At 40.6% G+C, this 18,028-nt stretch overlaps 1 protein-coding gene across 1 annotated transcript in view; it reads right to left on the reverse strand.

Annotated features, from left to right (window-relative positions):
• Positions 1-18,028, reverse strand: part of NKAIN3 (sodium/potassium transporting ATPase interacting 3) — a gene marked incomplete at both ends in the record, with an annotated part of 314,341 nt that overhangs the window by 45,517 nt on the left and 250,796 nt on the right. Inside the window, one exon of the mRNA XM_079533027.1 lies at positions 13,428-13,625. Within this exon, the coding sequence (XP_079389153.1) occupies positions 13,428-13,625 (198 nt within the window). The remainder of the gene's footprint in view (positions 1-13,427; positions 13,626-18,028) is intronic.

The following is an 18,028-nucleotide window of genomic DNA, read 5'->3' on the forward strand; positions in this document are numbered from 1 at the left end:
TCTATCTATTATGTACCTTCAAGAACACAACAATCCTTACACAAATGTATTCCTAGCCATAACCTAAAATTCCATCCTTCTCACTTCTGTTTGTCCATTTTCATTCCACGACCTGAAACTCATTTCTTTTGCTTTATAAAAGCGCAATAAAATTGCCTTTTCTCTTAGGCAAGCCTGACAACCACTGAAAAAACAAATAGAAGTTAAAAAAAGAAAAATTCATCATGCATCTCTACCTTCACTACTACTGTGATATAGGAAGGCACCACTTCTTAGGCACTCACAAACCTGTGCCTTAACTGTATTCATGTTGCATTGCCGTTGTTATCAAGATACTACAATCTGCAATCAATGTGAATGAGTCTTGTGGGTTGTAACCCCTCCTTCCTTCACTTCCTTCCTTTTGTGAATCACAGTGTTGCAGCACCATCTTCTCTGAAAGGCACTAAGGCACTGATGGAGCAAAAGAACAAGTCTGGCAGCACGACTGTTTTACAACACTTTCTGCAATACTAGAGTATGAACAAAGAATAGACAAACAGATATTTTATGTAATCTTCCTAAATCAAAAGACATTTTTCAAGAATACCTTGTCTTTCTGTGAGTAGTTCTGAGAGGAGCACATATGCATATTGACCTTTTTCCTCAGTGAAAGACAAATCATGCCCTCAAATCTCAAGGAATCTCAGTTGTTCCACTGCTTGTTTAGTGAAATTCTAGCTCTGTGTTTCCACATTTCCTTAGGACAGTGTTACTGCAGCAGTTAGAGGGTGTTACAAATCATCTGGGATTGTAGTCAAGAGGGAGAAATAGAAATAGTCAGGTCACGTTCAGGTGGTAAATTTTAATGTCAGAGCTAGGCTGCAAATTCAGTACATGATTAAAAGAAAAATGTCCCATCGGTGAACAGCTCACACAGATATGATTTTTAATCAGTGAATATTTTCCCCAATATAAGAAAGACCACTCACATGGTTAGCAACGTTGTAAGCAGAAGGAAATATTCTGATGACTACTAGCAAGCACAAATCTATTGTTGTTAGGATCAGCAAGACTGCAGTGTGAGGCTTGCTGCTGGTATGCCTGCCTTCTTTACAGTAGACATGCACACTCAGGCTAAGAAATCAGCCCATCTTGGCAAAATACCTTCTCATTATTTAAAAATGTGTTTGCATCTAAAAATCAATTAGAAAAAGCAAAACCTATTCAGCCACATGAGCACTTCACCTAGAAAAGGAGCTCATTTCCTTGAGTGGCGTATCAGCTTTGCAAATGGAGTGGATGTGATAACAGCATGCAGCTGGGGACACAGCAGGGCTGTTTGTATTTAAGCTCAACAGAAAGGTGCTAATATAATTGCATCTTCCAAAGAAGCCACCATCTACTGGTTGCCACAGAGGTTCCTGAAAGTTTGGCGGTATCTGGAGAGGCATGAAGGGGAACATCTTTGGAGTGCTGTGCTATTGCTTAAGCAGGAATTTCCAGGATCTTTGGTATCTCAGTAGCACACCAAACAGCTAACAGAGCATATGGTCAATGGAGTGTTCCTAAAGTCCAAAGAAAATATTGCTTGATTTTTACCTGAGGAATGTTGAATTTCCTCATTCCCTAAAAAATAACAAAATTGCTAATCTTTTTTCCAGCACAGACAGTTCTTTCTCTTATAATTTTCACCTCCCCAGAATACCATGGTTTCAGTATTCTGATTGATGTCTTTACCACTTCCGCTACCTCTGTCTGTCTGCTGGGATAACGTGTTGTATTGGAACCAGCAGCCACTGGGCTTACTGTGTGCAGGGCCACTGCAACTCCCAGTTCAGTGTCAGTTCAGGTTAACTTGAAAAACCCTGGAGATAGATCTGAATGAAAATATCTGACAGAATTATCATGACTAAGATGCAGACGTATCGTTTATTATAGTGCTTGTATCATAGAAAGGTAATTTCAAGCAAAAGTTGAAGGTAAATTATTTTCCAAATCTTCTATTTACCTCTCATGTTTCTGTGCTACTTACATAGAAACATTCATGAAATTCTAAAACTTAAAATTAAGTGGGCTTTCATTTTTACTTAAAATATTTTTTCTTGTAAATGAAAACATTTCATAATATTTTCACAATTTCATTGATTTTTTCATATAGGATGCTGGAAAAATGCCCTAGTAATTTTCATGTCAACAGAAAACAGATCTATATCAAGTCCTGCAATATGTCTAGAACAATTTAGTTCTCATATTGATTAGCTGACAAGGCGAAGACATTGCCATATTGCCAGGGCTTAAACTGCTGCCCGCTATCCCCTCACCTTTAACAAGCTGCACTTCGAGTGTTGTCTAATCCTTTCGCAAACCTGCATCATAACAGTTAATGAATAAGTGGACATGTAAATAGGTATATTATCAGTGATTCCAGTTCCTTTTAAACGAGCTTTCCTTTCCCATGGAAGGAAAGCTCAGATGGCAAAAAGCCATATACTTTTCTTGCTTTTGTCTCAGGCAGTTACTTTATTTATTCAGACTGGTAATTAGGCACACATACTTGCGTATTTTCCAACCTATTCACTGCGAAGCACAATGGGTCTAACTAAAACTAACAGTAAAGGACAAGTAATTTTTAGAACACTGGTGCAGATACAGTCACTCACTAACTTCATTTCTCTTGAAGGTATATCTTTCAACACTGATGGATTGATATTGGCAAAGGACAAGTGGGCTCTATGCAGCCCTGATCTAATCCTACAAACACTGGAGAATTTGCACAAGGCAGAGATTGCAATAAATGTATGAGACAGCTACTACAAAGCCACAGGTTGGTATAAGCTATCTTCTCTGCAGTCTGTTCCTCCTGTACAAAGGAGCTCCTGTAAGCTCCTGTAAAGCTCCTGTAAAACTGCCCAGGCTGAGTAAGTTCTTCTGACTTTTAATAATCCGGTTATCACTCTAAATTACAAATGAATCTTGGAGAAGACAGATCTTCCTGGCTATTATTATTAGGCATTTCTTTCATACCTCCTGTCACCCCTGGAATAGTGATGAAAAACCATGAAACCATGACACCCCTTTTGGAAAAACATTGAAGTTGAGCTCTGCAGACAGAGCAAAGTTAATTTTCTATGCCACTTGCACAATTCTTTGTTTGCAAACTATTTGCAATTTGAAAGTTACAAGCAAACATTCAAGGAGAGATGTAATACCTTTAGGACTACTATATTTTACTCATGCACTGTTCCTGTAGCCCTTAACAGTAAATTGCCTCATGTTTTTCTATCACATGCTGATGTTGACTGGCTTTCTTAATCAATCACACGTCACTCGGGGAAATGGAAAGAGAGTAAGGAACCTGGCTGAGCACTGGTCTCAGCCCCTCCAGGGCTTTTCTTTGGAGAACAGCGTACACGATGTGCTCCCTAGCATCCTTTTCTGTCCAATTATAAAAATAACACGGCCATAACTAATGGGCAAAAGCAGACTGCTGCAGTACCTTGGAGGCACCCCATCACATATCGATATAATTAGCCCTTTTGTTATATCTAAATGAATAAGAAGCAAGCTGTAGCTCTGACTGCCAGAAAGGAGGAGCAAAAACTCCTTTACAACCTCTTTCAGAGCAACTCCTGGAGCTTTTACAGCAGCATGGAGAAGGCAGTTCTTAACACGGGAGATACAGGAAGAGCCATCCAAATTAATCTAAAAAGGATTGAGACTCATGGCTCAGTAGTAAAAGCTTGGTCAATGATCTGAACATCATTAAGTAACTCTGGCAATGCTTCTACACTTACCCTCTCTATAGTTCAATACTCACAATGTTTCACTTGATTAATTATTTACACAAGAATCATAAACTCCATTTTAATGTCTACTGTGCTAAATAAGGTTGTTAATTAAATTGCATTTTTCTCTGATGAAAAAAGCATTTAAATTTAACAAATGTCATAATTCATAGCAGTATTACAAAATCAGCATTTGGCAGATTCTTTGGAGGTGGGAGGGTATAAATAATTCCCAAAGCAAGGCAATCCCATGGGGAAGCTATGAAACAATGGCTGGTGACAATTGCTTTTCATTTCTCTGCAGAAGTGACATTGCATGTTCTGGTCATATACATTTAGGACAACATAATTATGACAAAAATAAGAGAAATTAATCCCTCAAAAAATAAGAAGAACAAACTGATTTTATGGCAGGGATGACAGCATTATTAAGAACAATCATAATAATAATAAAAATTCAGTATATTTCAAATGACCCTATCTGGTTAATTAAAACAAGATAATCTGAAAATGTAAGGATGACAAATCTAAGAAAGATTAGATTTTTAGAAGTGCGAGGCATCAAATTTCATCAGTAAGTATGAATGTTTCATACTATTTTTAACGATAGCAAGTACATAAATCTCATTAACATACAGAGTGTATGTTATGATGTAACACACAGAGGTTGCAATTCTACCAGCACTGAACACGTTACCAAACATTCAGACACTGTATTGAAAGCTGCTTTACGAGTCCATTGCCTAGAGAAAGCACAATATGGGTAAGTTCAAGAATTGAAAAGTGCACTGGGGAGAGCTATTTTCAGGACATAGTCTTATTGCCTAATCTAAATCCTGGGAGACAGTGTCCAGTTAAATGTGGTTTTATTATCTCTTGCAAGCAAAATAACCATTAGGTATATCCAGACATGAAGTCCTCCACCTCCAACTACTGTAGAGGAGTGCAAGCTGCCTCCACACTGCCACATTGCTGTACACACACTAGATGTGTTCCTGTACCAGACTGATTGTATGCATCAACCCAAGTAAACACCTACTTCAGGCTCTTTAATAGTTTTAGCCCCAATGAGCTCTACAGTAAAGATTTTAGACTAAAACAACTGCTTTTGATACCATCTTCAATCCACTATTTATGCAAAAACCAGACCTTTCTTGGGGGCCATAATGAGGCCAAGTATAAATGAAATCAATTCCTAGAATAAATTAAACATCTCTCTCAATCTTTCACTTCACACCCAAAGCTCAAAGTATTTTCAGCTTTTTTTTCTAGCTGAAAAAGTATACATCAGATGAAACATGCTAAGAGGCAAAACATCCATAAACAGCACAGAAATGCAATCCTTATCCACACAAAGCCCCAGCTCCATGCTCAATTCTCCATTTGGAGAGAGGCCAGCAGAACTACTGACACAAGACAGACACATATAGCTTAACACAGGGCTGGAGGTGTCTCTCACACAGTGCCATATGAGGCTGGTGGAAGCACTTAACAGAATACAATGCTTCTGAATTGAAAACCACTGGTTTTAGCTATTCACCAATACGGATATTAGTAAGGATTTCAATTAATGAGATCAGCCCAGTATTGACTGTCTGACACTGTGTGTTGTCATAAAACATCTCTGTAATTGCTGGATGTCATGTCATCCTACTCAATCATGTCAAAAAGGTTGATCACTAGCTTCTGTGCCTGAGATTAAAAAAAGTAAAATATTGGTGCTAACCAAAGATTTATATACTCCTTTAACTAAACAGAGCCTTTTAACTACTTGCCAGATCCTTCCTAGGTCCGCCCTGAGGAATGAATTGCAGCTGGAGATTTGCCCACCACGACTGCATCAATAGAAGGAAATTCCTGTACGCCTGAGAGTGTTCCTGGCACTGGCATGCAGTCACCCATGCTGCCACATGGCTTGAGTTCAGCATGTTCCAGACAGCAGACAGTATTCTCCCAAACTGTTCCCAGCACAGTTTTGGTTGGAAAAACAATCCCAGTATTATTCCTGCTGAGTGGCTTGAAGGTACTAGTGTATTTTGGAGACTGAGACCAACAGCGTAGACATGAGTTGCCCTGAGACAGTTGGCCTCAACACCCATTTTCCTAGGCATGCTTCAGTGATGTGTGTAGGTAAGATGGACAGACTGCTCACTTATCCAGTGGTCACAGAATGCAAATCCCAATTTTACTACTTTTGAGTAGGTTTGACTGTTCTAATAGTTGTGATATTATAACTTCATTACATACAGTAATTCTGCAGAAAGGAAGTAATTTTTCTGGTTGTATGGTGGTTGTACTTCTAGCAATTAAGTTATCCCCTGTTGATTACTGCTTGACTTTAACTTAGGCCAGTATACTTGCTGCTTTCAGCACCACTATGGATAAGTTTCATTTATCTTTATCTCACTAAATCACATATTTGACTGGTTGACTTGATAAAGTCCTCATGGGGGACTTTAACTTCCCTGACGTATGCTGGGAGTACAGCACAGCACAAAGGAAGCAGTCTAGGAGGTTTCTGGAATGCGTAGAGGACAACTTCCTGATACAGCTGGTCGGAGAGCCCACGAGAGGAACTGCCCCACTAGACCTGCTGTTCACAAACAGGGAAGGTTTGGTGGGAGATGTGGAGGTTGGAGGCTGTCTTGGACAGAGTGATCATGAAATGATAGACTTCGTGATTCACGGTGGAGCCTGGAGGGGGAATAGTAATACTGCTACCTTGGACTTCAGGAGGGCGGACTTTGAATTGTTCAGGGGACTAATAGGGGGAGTCCCCTGGCATTCAGTCCTAGCAAGCAAAGGGGTCCAAGAGAGCTGGTTGCTCTTCAAAAAGGAAGTCTTAAGGGCGCAGGAGCAGGCAGTCCCCCTGAGCTGCAAAATGAGCCGGCGGGGAAGAAGACCGGCGTGGATGAATAGGGAGCTATTCCTGAGGCTCCGGGAGAAAAAGAGAATCTACCGCCTGTGGAAAGAGGGACAGGCCACTCAAAATGAATACAGGGAAGTTGTTAGGATGTGTAGAGGTGAAATCAGAAAGGCAAAAGCCCAGCTTGAATTTAACCTAGCTGCTGGTGTGAAAAGGAATAAGAAACTCTTTTATAAATACATTAACAGTAAGAGGAGGACAAAGGAGAATATCCACTCTTTGCTGGATGAGGCTGGGAATGTGACCACTGAGGATAAGGAAAAGGCGGAGGTTCTGAATGCCTTCTTTACGTCTGTCTTTAAAAGTCAGACCAGTTATCCTCAGGATACCCCTCTCTCTGACCTGGTAATCTCGGCCGGGGAGCACACTAACCCCCCTGCGATTCTGAAAGAAACAGTCAGAGACCTACTGCTCCAGCTGGACTGTCACAAGTCGATGGGGCCAGATGAGATCCACCCGAGAGTGCTGAGGGAACTGGCGGAGGTGATAGCCGAGCCGCTTTCCATCATCTGTCAGCGCTCCTTGTTGACTGGTGAGGTCCCAGATGACTGGAGGCTTGCCAATGTGACTCCCATTTATAAGAAAGGTCCTAAGGAGGATCCGGGGAACTACAGGCCTGTCAGCCTGACCTCGGTGCCAGGGAAGGTTATGGAGCAGATCGTCTTGAGGGAGATCATGCGGCATGTGCAGGGTGACCGGGGGATCAGGCCTAGCCAGCATGGGTTCATGAAGGGCAGGTCCTGTTTGACCAACCTGATCTCCTTCTATGATCTAGTGACCCATCTGGTGGATGAAGGAAAGGCTGTTGATGTGGTCTACCTAGACTTCAGCAAAGCCTTTGACACTGTCTCCCACAGCATTCTCCTGCAGAAGCTGGCAGTCAGAGGCTTGGATGGGTACACTCTTGGCTGGGTAAGGAGCTGGCTGGAGGGCCGGGCGCAGAGAGTGGTGGTGAATGGAGTCAAATCCAGCTGGCGACCGGTCGTGAGTGGTGTTCCGCAGGGGTCGGTGCTGGGGCCTGTCCTCTTCAATATCTTTATAGATGACCTCGATGAGGGCATCGAGTGCACCCTCAGTAAATTCGCAGATGACACCAAATTGGCTGGAAGCGTGGATCTGCCTGGGGGTAGCGACGCCCTACAGAGGGATCTGGACAGGCTGGAGAGCTGGGCTGGAGCCAATGGGATGAGTTTCAACAAGGCCAAATGCCGGGTCCTGCACTTCGGCCACAACAACCCCAGGCGACGCTACAGGCTTGGGGCGGTGTGGCTGGAGGACTGCGTAGAGGAAATGGACCTGGGGGTATTGATTGATGCTCGGCTGAACATGAGCCGACAGTGTGCCCAGGTGGCCAAGAAGGCCAATGGCATCCTGGCTTGCATCAGAAACAGTGTTGCAAGCAGGAGCAGAGAGGTGATTGTTCCCCTATATTCAGCACTGGTGAGGCCGCACCTCGAGTACTGTGTCCAGTTTTGGGCCCCTCACTGCAAGAAAGATATTGAGGCCCTGGAGCGTGTTCAAAGAAGGGCAACGAAGCTGGTGAGGGGTCTGGAGCACAGGCCATATGAGGAGAGGCTGAAGGAGCTGGGAATGTTCAGCCTGGAGAAGAGGAGGCTCAGGGGAGACCTTATTGCTCTCTATAACTTCCTGAAGGGAGGTTGTAGTGAGCTGGGGGTCGGCCTCTTCTCTCGTGTCATTAGTGATAGGACCAGGGGGAATGGTTTCAAGCTACGCCAGGGGAAATTCAGGCTGGACATGAGGAAGTATTACTTTTCAGAAAGGGTGGTCAGGCACTGGAATGGACTGCCCAGGGAGGTGGTGGAATCACCGACCCTGGGGGTGTTCAAGGAAAGACTGGATGTTGCGTTGAGGGAGATGGTTTAGTAGGAGCTATTGGGAATAGGTGAACGGTTGGACTGGGTGATCTTTTAGGTCTTTTCCAACCTTAGTGATTCTATGATTCTATGATTCTAAGATCACCAGATGTACCTCTGCTAAGTAAAGCAGTGCTTTTCTTCAAAATGTCCTGGTTTTGGTCATCAGTAACATACCGAACATATTGAATGCTTTGAGTTTTTAGTGTTTTGGTGTTGTTTTTTTTTCCTTTTTTTTTTTTTCTTTTTTTTCCTCTTATATCTTTTTTTCCCTTCAATGTTCTAGATTTTAGGTATAGCTCTACCACACAGCGAAGAGTACTGTCATTAGACCTCAGTGGAAAGTTAGGCTCACCTTGTGCAGTGCAGTGACATGAGAAGGTTACAACTTGTGTCCCTTGAAGCACTCTAGTGTTAGCTTTTCACTCTGCTAACATTAATTCGTTTTGCATTCTCAGAACTGATGAAATTATACTGCTGCTAATTCCAGAACTACGCCCATGAACCTTGGCTTGGTGCAGTGCAGCTGTGAACAAACTTACTGTGATATAAGCTTCAGCATCTACTACAAAACTCCCTGTAAAGACCCTTCTCAAAACCACTAAAATGCCTTGATTTTGACTGGAATATACATTTATTCTCAAAAACTTCAGGTTTCAGTAAAGAAACTTGTATTTTAAATTTAAAGCTACTGCACAGATATTAATAACAAAGCGATATACTACGCATAAAATAAATGTAAATTTTAAACACACAATTTAAATATATTTATTTTTAATTGCATCTCACTCTCCCATATTTCCCTTGATTTTTCCCCAATCTAAAGAAGTACTTAAACCTTCAATACTCAATTCATTTCAATAGTCATGTACAATAAAGAATGAGATACAAAACTACTGTTTCACTGGTAAAATATATTTTCTTTGGAAACAACTATAGAGCAAATACAGAAGGAGCCTTAGAGTGTTAGAATTAAATGAATGATTATGTAATATATTCTTCAAAGGAGGGTCTAATGTAGTTACAGCTGGAGAACTCTGTGCATATAAAAATGTTTTATACCAGTTTAAAAAGAAAAGAAAGATTTCAATACAAAGTCACTCTTCAGAAATGGAGAACTGCAGTGAATTAAATACCTGGACAGGTATCCAATATTTGCTCCTAGAGGGATTTCTTGTTACTGAGGCTCTGACTCCCTATCAAATGGAATTGCATACCTTTCCAGTCATTTGGACAGGGGTTAGCATGATAAAATGATTTGTTATGCCAATAAATTTTTTGTTACATTATAAAATGGTTTGTTCCGCTACTTCTGCAAAATAAAAATGTTATGAAAATTAAGTGGGCTGTAAGGTTCAAAAAGGAATGTTCTACTTTTGGGACTAGACACAATGAGAAGAAAAATAAGAAGGGCTACATAGCAGCCTTCTAGCAACTCTTCAATACTGTAAAAGGACATTTTAACTAACAACTGAAATTATTATCCTAATTAGAAAACAGTTATGCATCTGAAATGAATGGGAACCTTCTTGGGTCACAGAAAATGAGAGGAAAATGAAGTAAGCCTGATAATCTAGGTGGTGACTTCTGTCCTGTGTGACAATAAATTAAATAAGGCTAAATTACAACTCAGAATGGAAATTGAAGTACAGACTCCTATGCTAATCACAGTGTCTCGCAGATGGGATAAGCAAGATAATAAGACTGGAGGAAAACCCTACTTTGCATATTTTAACATTGCGTATATCAGTCAAAAGCAATATCTGAACCTGGCAACTTTAATTCCCAGTCAAGTCTTACAAGTCCCTGTCTCATTTTGAAATTGCTATGTATTATGTACAGAATTTGTTTATGATTGTTCCAGGCAATAATTCACCACACAAGAAATTGACATCTTATGCTTTGTGTAATGCTGCAGAAATTATTACATCTTTTTTTGTATTTTTCTGCATTAGCATTTCATGATGGCTCAATTTTTTGAGCATGGTGCCCATAAGATTTCAATCTTGAATGTCCAGCCTGCCTGGACTCTGTTGCCTTTCAGAATCACCTCTCAAAGGATTCTATGATCCTGCTCTCTAAATAGGCTGAAGCCTGCCCCCTGGAAATCCAAGGTAGCAGTTCTGCTAACTGCCATCCTTTCTTCAGTTAACATTAAAACAAAACAAAACAAAAACAACCTATCATTTAATGATTGCTCTGCCAAGACAGCCTCCAGCTATCACATCACCCATAAGAGCTTCTCTGTTTGCAGAAAATAGGACAAGTGGGGCATCTTCCCTAGTGGGTTGTCTCACCATCTGTCTGAGGAAGCTATCTTCCACACACCACAGGAATCTCCAACACAGTTTACTCTTTGCCGTAATGTATTTCCAGCAGACTTCAGGAAAGCTGAAGGTGCCAATGAGACAATGGCTAGTGACCATAAGACTTCTGGTTGCTTAGAACGTTTCATTTGCTGGTTCACCCTGATTAGGATGAACAACAGCAGAATCCCATAATAATATCCACCTGCTTGCTTTTCCCCTGACTCAAAGCTTTTATCACTATTACCCAGATCCGTGCAGCCAAAGCATCCCTTACCAGACAGGGCTAGCTCAACACCTCTACTTCTCTGTCTCTCTCTACTGAAGAACCTGTAACCATCTATGACAGCACTCAGACATGTGAGTTGTCCCATCACTTCATTTAAATGAATGAATGATTCATTCCATTCAAAATATGTCATTACATTGAAAAATAAAATCTGAGAAAAATCACAGAATCACAGAATGGCCAGGGTTGGGAGGGACCCCAAGGATCACGAATCTCCAACCCTCCTGCCACATGCAGGGCCAACAACCTCCCCATTTAATACTAGACCAGGCTGCCCAGGGCCCCATCCAACCTGGCCTTGAACACCTCCAGGGACAGGGCATCCACAACCTCTCTGGGCAGCCTGTTCCAGCACCTCACCACTCTCTCTGTAAAGAATTTCCCCCTGACATCCAACCTAAATCTCCCCTCCCTCAACTTAAAACCATTTCCCCTTATCCTGCAGTTATCAACCCTTTCAAAGAGTTGACTCCCCTCCTGTTTGTAGGTTCCCTTTAGGTATTGAAAGGCTGCAATGAGGTCACCCTGCAGCAGCCTTTTCTCCAGGCTGAAGAAGCCCCATTCCTTCAGCCTGTCTTTGTAGGGGAGGTGCTCCAGTCCCCTGATCATCTTTGTGCCTCTCCTCTGGACCCTCTCCAACAGCTCCCTGTCTTTTTTGTACTGGGGGCTCCAGACCTGGACACAGTACTCCAGATGTGGCCTCACAAGAGCAGAGTAGGGGGGACAATCACCTCCCTGTCCCTGCTGGCCACCCCTCTACTGATGTAGCCCAGGATACCATTTGCCTTCCGAGCCGCAAGGGCACACTGCTGGCTCATGATAAGTTTTTCATCTATCAAGACCCCCAGGTCCTTCTCCACAGGGCTGCTCTCAAGGGCCGCTCCTTCCAGTCTATGGATGCCTGGGATTTCTCCGGCCCAAGTGCAAAACTCTGTACTTTGCTGTGTTGAACCTCATCAGGTTCACCCAGGCCCACCTTTCTAGTCTCTCGAGGTCCCTCTGAATGGCATTCCTTTCTTCTACCGTATCAACAGCTTGGTGTCGTCAGCAAACTTGCTGAGAAAAAAAATTCAAACTAATTTCAAACCAAATTTCAAACTAATAAATGAAATCTGCCAATCTCTCTTACTTTGCTAGTGGCAGTATTTGCAGTCAGCTAGCACAACAGCTTGAAGTACTGAATAGACTAGGAATACTAGGAATATCTGACCTTTCTTGCTGATCATTTAATGGAGCATGTCTCACCAGCAGGCCTGGACGGGAAACCATAACCTTTTCCATGCTATTCAGCAAGAACTGGTGGTCATGGTTAGGAGCACAAACCACAAGCATTTGTTTCTCAGAATAGGTACAGATATCTGAGGTGTATCAGACCTACATGCAGTCACTTCTGATGGACCATTTCCTTTGTACCACTTCTAACTACGTAGAGGATGAAACAGATACCACTTCCAGGAGTTCACACAAAGTTTGTGCCAGCCAAGCTTTTGAGCTTAAGCAAAACCAGGAATTTGAGGAAAGGCTGTGGCTAAGACTGGTCTTCTGCTCTCAAAGTAACTCATCCAGACCCATTACTTCTCGGCATTGCCCACAGTCCTCAGATACCTAGCAATTTGTGGCAGAGCTCAACAGCTGTGTGACAGACAGCAGACCTTCTCTAATGACTTCTATTACTTGCAATTTGACTGGCATTGCCACTACAAGAAGTGGATCACAAAAGCAGAGTACTGTGATAACCCAGAGACTCAGGAAAGAACAGGTAACATGGCTAAATATGAGTACTCTCATTCCTAACATTTCTCTGGCCTTTTTCAAGTGTCACATTTATATCTCACTTTGGGAGAAGCTAAGCTGTTATCAAGTAAAATATATTTACATTCAGGACAGAATAAATAATATCAGCAATTGTGAACTTCGGAAAGGTTTAGGCAAACTAATTTTGGACAAGTCTGCTCTCCTTTTCTGCACGCCTGAATGAATGAGAGCTGAGAACTTCAGACAGTTTTCACCTCTCCCAGCGAAGATCAAAAAAGGAACTATCCCAATTTGTCACCTATACAGAGCCTTGGAAGATAAAAGCAAAAAGAATAGTGGTTTAATAATGTGACTATCATTCTGTAATTCAAAATATAACACAGTTCCAAATCTGTGCTGCTATTCATCAACTGCTACATTACCCTATCAAGAAAGAAGCACTCGAGAACTGAACTCTGAATGCAAAAAGATCTCGCTGGAATCTGAGTACAAAAGGAAATAGGGACTTACAGAGAGGAGTATTTGGATAGCGCTGTGAATGACCTCTAGGTACTGGAAATCGATTATGCAGCCTGTCACAGAGACATAGGAGTAATCATCTAGGATGCCAGGAGAAGAAGGACGCACCACTCTTCGTATGCAGCCAGGCCCGTGCTCTCGCCACCAAGAACGGTGCATTGAGATATTAAAGGTCATGAGATCAGTTTCCTAGGAGACAGAGAGGGAAAAAGCATGAAATCCTCTAATTCACTATTATTTAAGATGAAGAAATTGAAATAAAAAAATGGTTTCAATTATTAAAAGGAAAACAACGTAACTTACTTCCCCTTCACCTACATAATTTTAACATGAAAGTAGATCATTAGGAGGGAGAAAGGAAATTGCAAATGTTTATCATTTATTTGGTAACTGTGCATTGGAGCTCCTGTCCAGTAGAAGAACCATCATACCAAGTACAAAATGCAGTGCATATTCTATGTCTCCATAGACTTCACTGCTAAAAAAGCAATTTTATTGCCATTTAATTAAAACGTGTATCAAGAATTAATTCTTTGAACAGGAAGCAGAGGAAGTCCTACTCCATGGTTCTAGAAGTGATCTAAAATAAACTTCCCACACATTTACTTAAATTAATAACTACAGAAAAATCAGGTATTATCTTAAATTGGGCAAAGGAGATTGTTCCAGCTACCAAAGATTCAAATAATAAGCTCTTCCACAGTCAAGGTGTCTGAGACTGGCAAGGAGCATCTCAAATCAACATGAGGTAATCAACAGTGCTTTGTGGACAATTTTACATTTGAAAGCACCTCTTTGGAGTTTGCCTTCAAAAGAGAGGGCTCAGGAGTGCTTATTGGCTGAAGACTTGGCCTGGGAGCAAATGAAACCATCTCAATACAGGATATTAGGAGATGATACCATTGTATCCTGTGAAGGCAAGATAGAGGATGGCAGGTCCCTGCTTGAAGTTAACTGGAACCCATTTTAATACCAAAACCAACTTTCATATTTGCAATTAACGTGAAATAAGTCATACTACTACTTTAGATAATTCAGATTTAGGTTTTCCCCATTTCCCCATATCACTCAATTTTGAGGTAGCTGTAATAATGCGTACAACATTGTTTGCTATAGGCCCACAGATCTCCTTATTCTCATATGTGCCAATTTGTCAACACAGCATGTGCACCAATGCCGATTCACTTGTACCTCACTCTGAAAATCTGTCCTGTAAGTTTATCTGTGACAGTTTCACATTGACAAAATGTATATTTGGTATAAATTCTTAGTTCTACCTCTGTTAACTAACTTTATTCTGGCCACATTTGAAAAGTAACCAGTGAATTACATCTTGCCAATCTCTGTAGCTGATAGTTAGCAGTAACAAGTCAGCAGATGTTTTCACTCTCCACAACTTCTTTACCCTTAAAATAAAGATTTGTAGGATCAACCATTGACAGCTGATGAAGCATTTGTCTTTTGACATTGCGTGCTGCTCCTTGATACCAGTTTAGAACATTTTCAGCTGCACTACGAAAATGATTTACAAAATCTGAAGTTGACAGATAATTCAGTGTAATGAAAATGTAATTACAAATACAGTCATAGAAAATAGCAGAGGCTTTCTCTGTACAACAATGCCAGAGATTGCACAGTATTAACAAGCGCTTTTAGCAATTGTCAAGTGTAGAAAATACCATTTATCAAGCAGCATGCACGTACTCATCTATTTTGGTAACTCTTTGTTGAGTGTAGAAGTGGACTGTCAGTGTGGGTTAGCCTGTATCAAATGCTGCAAGTCAACATTTCTTTATGGTAACTGAGAATAAATTGTGAAGTCTGTGTGTCTGGTGTTTGTTTTGTATTTTTTTTGTTGTTGTTGTTGTTTCCTTCCATTATTTCTTTGTGTTTTGTTTTGGTCTTTACGCTTTATTAGCTATGGCCTTGTGCTTAGTTCACAGTCAATGGAGAAGAAAAACAGCAGACTTAAAAAGGGAAACAGCTCTGCCCCCTTGCCAACACCTTTAAAAGTACTTTGGCATACAGTTGTCTTTGGCAATTTTAAGTAAAATCTTTTGCTTCTGAAATGCTGCTATGTTTGGTTCCTGAGAATTTTTTTTTTTAATTGCTTAAATTTATGATCATATTTAGAAATATCTCCCTGAATTTGCTGACCATTGTATGAGCTCATTTACTAAGAAAACAGTGAACATGAGGCACATCTGCAGACTCTTTTATATTTCAAAGCTGCTGGTGCTTCAGTGAGGGAAGGAAACAGCACTACTAAAACAAAAGTTATTTTATGTGATTAAAAAGAGATGTCATCACAGCACTTGCAGCTGCTGTTATTATCACTATTCAGAAATTATGGAAAAAAGCCATAAGAAGAGCATTTCATAATTAGTTTTCACTCTGTGCATTATGACCCAAGTTTCCAAAACAAGTGAAAGGATAATGAAGGTCCAGCAAAGACCAGTTCCAGAAATGCAAACAAAACCATTCAGTGCATGAGTTTGACCTCTAACAAATCACTTCACAAAATGGCAGCCGTAAGCTTTTTGAGATGATAAATGCTAACCTGCCAATCAATAAATGAAAGCCTAAAAAAGGAAAATAAAAATCACTCTCCTAACTCATTTTTTGGAGATATTTAATCTGTAAAGTGAGTTGAGTGTGCCAGACTTTGAAAATGTAGCTTATGTCTTTATTCTCCTCCACAGAAGCATATAAATTTGAAAGACTCAACACTTGATTGTAAAGGTTTTAAATACCAGCATATTTCTAAGAGTCTTTTAGTATCTGTGAATTCAGTATTTGGAAGCTCTGGATGGTGGAAGAGCTGCTGCTCAAGTGGATTATTCTCAATCATATGTTCAATAAAAGTTAAGAATTCTTAAGAAAGTACAAGCAAGTTCTTGAATTTTTTTCAGTGGATAATGTGCTGCTTTCCAATGTCAGAGGCAATCGCTGTAGGAATCAAATGTTGTTTCTGCGTTAGAATTGGATAATATTTTTTTATTTCACGATCTCCACTGTCATAGACCTTCTATTTAACTTGGGGAAGATCTCTGACAGTTTACATATCCTCTAGATGAACCTTCCCAGGAATGCACACTCTGTATATAGGTGTATATATTTTGTCATTGCAAGAATATCCTGCACGAGATCGAACCAGAGAACAAGTCATGGCATACCTGAGGAAGCGCCTGAAGAGACATCAGAAGGCCTCCCCCCTCCCTCCTGGTGCTCTTGTTTAACAAAGACTTTGGAGAAAATCACCATATCAATATGACAAGAAGAGCACTGAGACATCTTGGAAACAACAGGACAACAAGACTGACACCAGATAACAAATAAATTAACAAGTAAATAACAAATGTAAACCTGCTGATGGCAGGACTCCCGCCATTGCAATCGCAAATAAAATCTGCTTTTTATCAGAGATACCATCCTGACAAAAATTATTTGGATATTTCCAACATCATGAAACAAACACTTATAACATGCTTATATAACATCACTTGCTGAAGTTTAAGCTGTTTATTATTAAAAGTAATAAGAGGGATATTTATTTTGTGTTTACTTTATGTACAGTGCTTACAAGAAACTAAAAATGAGAATTTAAGATTATTTAATAAAAGTCACCAAAGTAAGAAAATACACTAAAACTCCATTCCATTTTCTAAGACAAAAAAGTAATGCTGACTTGCGACTCTGTTCCTGCTTTTATGAACATGGAGAAAAGATTTACATCAAAACCTGATCGATAGCTAATAAAAGGCAATGGAGAAAAGGAGAAAACCAGTACATTTTCTTGTAAATCGCTGCTCCCTGTTAAGTTTGTAGTTAAGATGCAATGATGTTGGCACGGACAATGGACACACACGTTCCATAGTAATTCATTTCAAGGAGACATTAATCTCCATGAGATGCAAGTGATGCCTTCCAGTGTTCGCAAGACCTGCTGAAATTGTAGAAGATCTCTGGCTAATAGCTGATGCTTATTCTCTAAAGATGCCCCACTAGCAACATAACATTAATTTTCTAACTACTTTTTTTTTTTTTCCCCTGAAACCACTGTTTCTGGTCATGGCTTGCTCTATGATGATCAGTTATGCTCCATCTTCCCTTGCTGTGCTGAATGGATTGGTTTTGAAGATCTGGACAGATAACCCTGAAGAAGTCCCTTGATAAATAGGAAGATTTCTATTACTAGCTCTCACATTTTCTTGTTTGGGATTTTCAATATTGACTCAAAAAAATTGTTTTCAATTTAAACTCTTGCTTCAGTGTTACACAGATGTTCTTTTACTTGCTCAATGAACTAGTGGTAAGAGGTAGCTCCACTCAGTAATCTTGACACTGATGATGTGGTAGAGTGATGAACCATGCTGCTTCAGGGCAGTCTCTCTAGTTTGTTACTAGTGAAAGCATAACACAGTCAGTATATCACCCTCATCATGAAGTGAAAAGACACAAGAAGAATATCCTTCAATTCAAGTGCATAGACCCTACTGGGATTACTCAGCTCTCTAAATGAACTGATATCCTGGACCAAGTGTGCATATCACCCAATACACTTCAAATTAGAGGTATGGTGTGATGCACAT

The sequence above is a fragment of the Tetrao urogallus genome (assembly GCF_951394365.1).
Source record: "Tetrao urogallus genome assembly, chromosome: 3".
Lineage (NCBI taxonomy): Eukaryota > Metazoa > Chordata > Aves > Galliformes > Phasianidae > Tetrao > Tetrao urogallus.